Source organism: Lactuca sativa, chromosome 2 (genome assembly GCF_002870075.4).
Source record: "Lactuca sativa cultivar Salinas chromosome 2, Lsat_Salinas_v11, whole genome shotgun sequence".
In the NCBI taxonomy this organism is placed as follows: Eukaryota; Viridiplantae; Streptophyta; class Magnoliopsida; order Asterales; family Asteraceae; genus Lactuca; species Lactuca sativa.
The window spans coordinates 37,565,922-37,571,586 of NC_056624.2; the positions used below are offsets into that span (position 1 = coordinate 37,565,922).

Consider the following 5,665-nt stretch of genomic DNA (forward strand, 5'->3'; position numbering starts at 1 on the left):
ACATTATTCAATAAGATAAAATACACATCCCAATGTAAGTATCACGTCAATATTACATATATATATATATATATATATATATATATATATATATATATATACATACATACATATACTGAAAACTCCTTCCATAATCTCATTTTCACTTCAAAAACTTCCCAGTTTTTCTCTCAAACCCCATACTTATGTCTTCAAAGCTTCATGTCTTCAAGAACCATTCCCTGTATATATTCAAACCCCTCAAGAACACCATCTAAAATCCCTAGGAAGCCATTTCCTCAAGACTTATTTCCTAGAATTATTGTAAGTACTTCTTATATGAACTAGTGTTATTTAACACTTTAAAAAAATCATCAAATTTACGCATCTTATATATAATTAAATGCTATTAGGTTATGACTATTTATGCATGTTCTAACTCGAGGATTGTTAGGTGAAATTTGTGCACCTTTTTGCGCACCTTTTAGTCCCATTTCATGCATCTATTAAGCATAATTGTCCATCATTTGTCTTGCATTTCATCATATTTCATGTTAGTCTCGAGAACAACCTTATTTGCACATTTTCATGTCTTTTTTCAGGTAAACCGGAGGTTGGAACGCGCTTTGGGAAGTGTCGGGAAGCATTGGTGAAGATTTTGGGATGATCGGGCGAAGAACGAAAAAGTTGGAAAAATCAAGTTTGGATTCGGAGTCAGAGGGGTACACGGGCCGTGTTGAATTTACATTACAAAATCAACAAGGGCCGTGTTGACCAAAAAGAGGAGTTGTTGACCCTGCTAAACACGGGCCGTGTCAGATTTACTCTATGTCCAACACGGGCCGTGTTCGGCCCAGAAACCAACTTTTGGCAGTTTTTCCTATCTTTCATATTACGGGTTAAGGGCCATTTTTACACAAACACAAGATACCAGAGCGCATTTTGAGAGGGGATTTCGAAGGTTATTGCAAGGGATAGATCATTAATCATTTGGAAACAGTATTTCTAGTATTTGTAAGTTGTAATTGCACATTTTTCCATCTTATTTCTTGTTGATTTGTTCTTAGCCATGTGTGGCTAAGAAACCCTAGTTTCTAGTTATTGTTCAAAACATGTTGATTTCTTGACTTGAAGCATATGATTTCATGTTTGATTTGTGATTCTATTCTAGTGATTATGTTTTTGTTTAAACTACAACCCTAAATTTGATTGGTGTTTGATTGGCCACTTTCAAGAATTGAATTTTTGTGTAGTTAATTAACTTTTAGGGAACCTAATCATTCTGTTAAGTTAATAAATGGTAACAAGAAATAAGTTTTCTTATTGTAAAACATATATCACATGTTTTGACACTTCCGAGCGTATGAGAAGAAATTAACATTGTTGGGAAGCTTGTACAAAACTTAATGCAGTTTTTCAATACAATCTAAGAGCGTGTTTAGGTTGAATTAGTAAAGCTAGGTCTAGTCAAAGAGCGTGTTTTGGTTAGATAATTTGGTAAGTGAGAGGTACTACAGTGTGTTAATATCTTTCAGTACCAACTTAGAATAGTAATCACAAATTACATCAAGTCATAATCAGGCTAAATAACAACATTGAGAACTAGAACTGGAAGCACTTTTACAACTTGCTTACAAATCTATTTCATTTCTGCATGTTCCAAATTTGATTGTTATTTTATTATTTCACTTTTGCAAACAAATCCCCCTTCTTGTGATCAAAATACCTTGCACAAAGTGGTATAGACTTTTTCTCCTGTGTCTCTGTGTTTCGACCCTGCTTGCCTTGTACTACTTTTTAGTGCACTAAAGCAGTGTATTTGGAGTCTATTATACCCCTTTATTTGTTGGGTTTGACACGCCTAGAAAATTGGTGCCGTTGCCGGGGACACGATGTTACTAATTTTTTATGCCAAGACCTTTTCGTACAGGTACACCATTGTCACTTGATTCGGAGATAGATAAGACTGTAAGGAGAATACGGAAGCAAGCTAAGCTTCGTAAGAGGCAACCGTTTTCCAGGACTTCTTCATCATCTACTCCCCCGATCATCAAGATTTGGGAGGACATACCCCTCTCAAGTGTATCCGTATCAGAAACAGAAAGTCTCTCACTCTCATCACAAACATCCTCACCAAAAAATATCACTCCACCATCTTCGCCTACTCACACTATCTCAAACACTACACCCGCAAATACCTCAACTCCTACTCGTACCATGGGAGATAACCATGGAGGGAATCCACCTCCAAACCCACCACCCGAACAAACCCTTCACCAATGGGCGAGGCAAGAGGTTACTTAACAACCTCTTTGCATCACCTATCCAGTAGCCACAAACCTTGAGCTAAAATCCGGTCTTATCCACCTCCTCCCAACCTTTAGAGGATTAAAAATGAAGATCCCCACAAGTTCCTCACAGAGTTTCATGTTGTGTGTGTTGGAATGAAACCACATAATGTCACGGAGGACCAAATTAAGCTTAGGTCATTCCCCTTTGCAGTGCAAGACTCAACAAAAGATTGGATTTATGACCTCCCACCGGGGACGGTCAACAAATGGGTAGACCTTGAACGCCTCTTCTTAGACAAATACTTCCCAGAAATGAAAGCATCAGCCCTAAGAAGAGAGATAATTGGGATCAAACAACATAAGAGGGAAGCCTTTCATACATATTGGAAGAGGTTTAAAGAAGCTTTGTGCCTGTTGTCCCCACCATGGAATTACCGAATACCAACTCCTCTAATATTTCATTGAAGGAATGACCCCAATGGAAAGAAGGCTTCTTAATGCTTCAAGTGGCAGATCTTTACCCGATAAGACTCCAACCGAAATCCACAACTTAATCAAGAACATGACTGAAGATTCTAAACATTCAAGTCATGATGAAGAATGGTACACGGATGCACCCTGAGGTGTAAAGGAAGTCCAAAATCCTCAAATTGAAGCTCAATTGTCCGAGCTTAGAAAAGTGGTCATGATGCTAGCTAAAGACAAGGGTGTGCAGCCCACACCCCGCTCTTGTGGTATTTGCACTCAAGTGGGGCACCCAACTGATATGTGCCCTCAACTTCAAGATGAGGATTATGAAGAAAGAAAAGCCATGGGAGGTTATTACAGATCAAATCAAAGAGGATACGATCAGCCACAGGGCGACCAAAGTTGGAACAACAATCAAGGTTGGGGAGGAAATCAACAGGGAAGTTATCAACCAAGTCAACCAAATCAATACCAACAGAGACCACCTTTTCCACCACAAAACTTTCAGCCAAGGCAGCCATAACACCCTCCTCAACAAGCGGGTTCATCAAGCATGTCCTTAGAGGACAAAGTGAAGAGTTTGGCCACTAGCACCCAAACTTTCCAACAAGAGACAAAAGCAAGTATAAAGAACTTAGAGAAACAATTTTCACAACTTGCTATTTCTGTAAGCAAACTAGAATCTCAAGGAAAGTTGCCCGTCCAAACTGAAACGAATCCAAGGCACAACGTGTGTGCCATAACTTTGAGAGGCGGAAAGAGCTACAATAGTCCAAAAGTGTCGGTTGATCAAGAAGAAGAAGAAATAGTGGTCGAAGAGGCAACCAAAGAAGAGAAGAAGGAAGATAAAACAACCGAAAAGAAGCCCTTTGTCACTGAGTCTAAAGCCACACCTGCTCCATTCCCCGAACGATTAAAGAGCACGAAGAAAGAATGGGAGGAGAGTGAGATTATGCAAATGTTCCAGAAAGTTCACATTAACATCCCACTCCTCGAGGACATCAAGCAGGTAGCTAGATATGCAAGGTTCCTTAAGGATCTTTGTGTATCTAAAAAGAAATTGAAAGGAAACCAAATCGTAAAAGTTCAGGAAAATGTATCTGCGGTTTTGCAAAAAAGGATGCCCCCAAAGTGCAATGATCCCGGTGTCTTTACCGTGCCATGCAAACTGGGGAATCTTTATGTACCTCGAGCCATGCTCGATCTAGGTGCATCCATAAATGTCCTACCATATTCTATCTTTAAATCAATTGGTGTAGGAACATTGAGCAAAACCGGTGTGATCATCCAACTTGTCGACTGGTCTTTGGTACATCCAAAAGGTGTATTGGAGGACGTGTTAGTGCAAGTTGATGAATTTATTTTCCCGGGTGGTTTTTATGTCTTAGATATGGGAGATGATGACTCTCCAAGTTCAAGTTCCATACTTTTGGGTAGACCTTTCCTTAAAACTTCTAAAACAAAAATTTATCTCTACAATGGAACTTTAAGTATGGATTTTGATGGTGAAGCTATCAACTTCAATGTTCATGAAGCAAAAAAGGTTCCTTTCGATGTTCCGTCTGTCAATCTTGTGAATTTGATCCAGCCCTCAACTAAAAAGGGCTTAAATTTGTCTAACAATGAATTTCTAGAGTTAGTATTGTCACAAAAACTAGACAGAGAAAAAGCCAAGGAGATTGAAAAGGAGGTCGATATGAATAATGAGGAGCTGGAGATTTTCGAGTTTATTGATGACGATTAGCATATGAGGACTGATGATAAGAAACCCAAGCCACCGACCACCAAAGCCAAATTCTTTCCATCGGTGGAACAAGCACAAGATCTGGGAGCAAAAACTCCACCGGACCCTTTAAAGCTAATACATGTCGAGAAGGAGAGCACTCAATCGGTCATCAACTCAAATAAACTATCGAAGAAGGAAGAGAGTGAGTTGATAACCCTACTAAAAAAATACCAAAAAAGGATTGAGTGGACAATCTCTGATATTAAAGGGTCAAGTCCTTTTTGGTTTATACGCAAAAAGAAAGCCAAAGGAAGGTTGAAGGTTCCGTTGAAGGGGGTGGCAAGAAGATTGATGTGTTGGAGAGGCCCACATACTTAGAACGAAGCATATTTGGGGGCAACGTCAAGCCAACGACTTAAAACAAGGGTGGCTAACCGGGAGGCAACACGGGGGTATTTTTTTTTCTTTTTCTTTAAAAACATTTCCATTTCTTTGAGTTTTTGGATTTTAATGTTCCAAATGCATTTAAGCATGTTATCAAATCACCAAGCAGACCTCGGGATGCAAAACCATTTCCTTTGAATGAGAGGAGATTTTTTTTTGGGTTCAAAAAGTGGGAAGTGGCAAACGGAGCCGTACACAACCCGTGTTCATTTTTGCCTTATATTGAACACGGGTCGTGTTCCAGTGAGGCAAACATTTTCGCAGTCAGAGGGGTACACGGCCCATGTCATTTTTCCCTTATGCCCAACACGGGCCGTATTCAGCCATTTTCAGAATTTTAAACCCCCAACACGGGCTATGTAATTTTACACTAAAAGAACACGGGTCGTGTTCGTGCTGCAGAACAAATGTGTTTTAAGTATAAAAATCGGATTTTATCACCCGATACACCCATAACTCACTCCCAAAACAATTTCTGTATTCCAAGAACCCCTAGGTCTAAAATGTTTACAATTTGTTTTGTGCTTTTGGGCTTGATACTTCATGTAGGAAAGCTTGGAGAGCTTGAAGAGGAGGTTCTTACCGCCAACTGCAAGACTCCAAGAACGATTCAGTAAATTCTTTCCATCTTTCATATTTTGCTTAAAAATTCAATTTGTGTGCACATGTGATTGTTTGGAATCTTACCCAACCGGACACCACCCGTCTCCTCCTCCGTAACAGGTTGTGCTGCCCTCTCCGAGCATCGGGGATGATG

The 5,665-nt window shown here is 39.6% G+C and overlaps 1 protein-coding gene across 1 annotated transcript; it reads left to right on the plus strand.

The window, feature by feature from the left end:
* Positions 1–3,291: 3,291 nt before the first annotated feature.
* LOC111886310 (uncharacterized) lies at positions 3,292–4,482 on the plus strand. Its single transcript, XM_023882549.1, has one exon. It carries the CDS (start codon positions 3,292–3,294, stop codon positions 4,480–4,482), a length of 1,191 nt encoding a protein of 396 aa, XP_023738317.1.
* Positions 4,483–5,665: the final 1,183 nt, after the last annotated feature.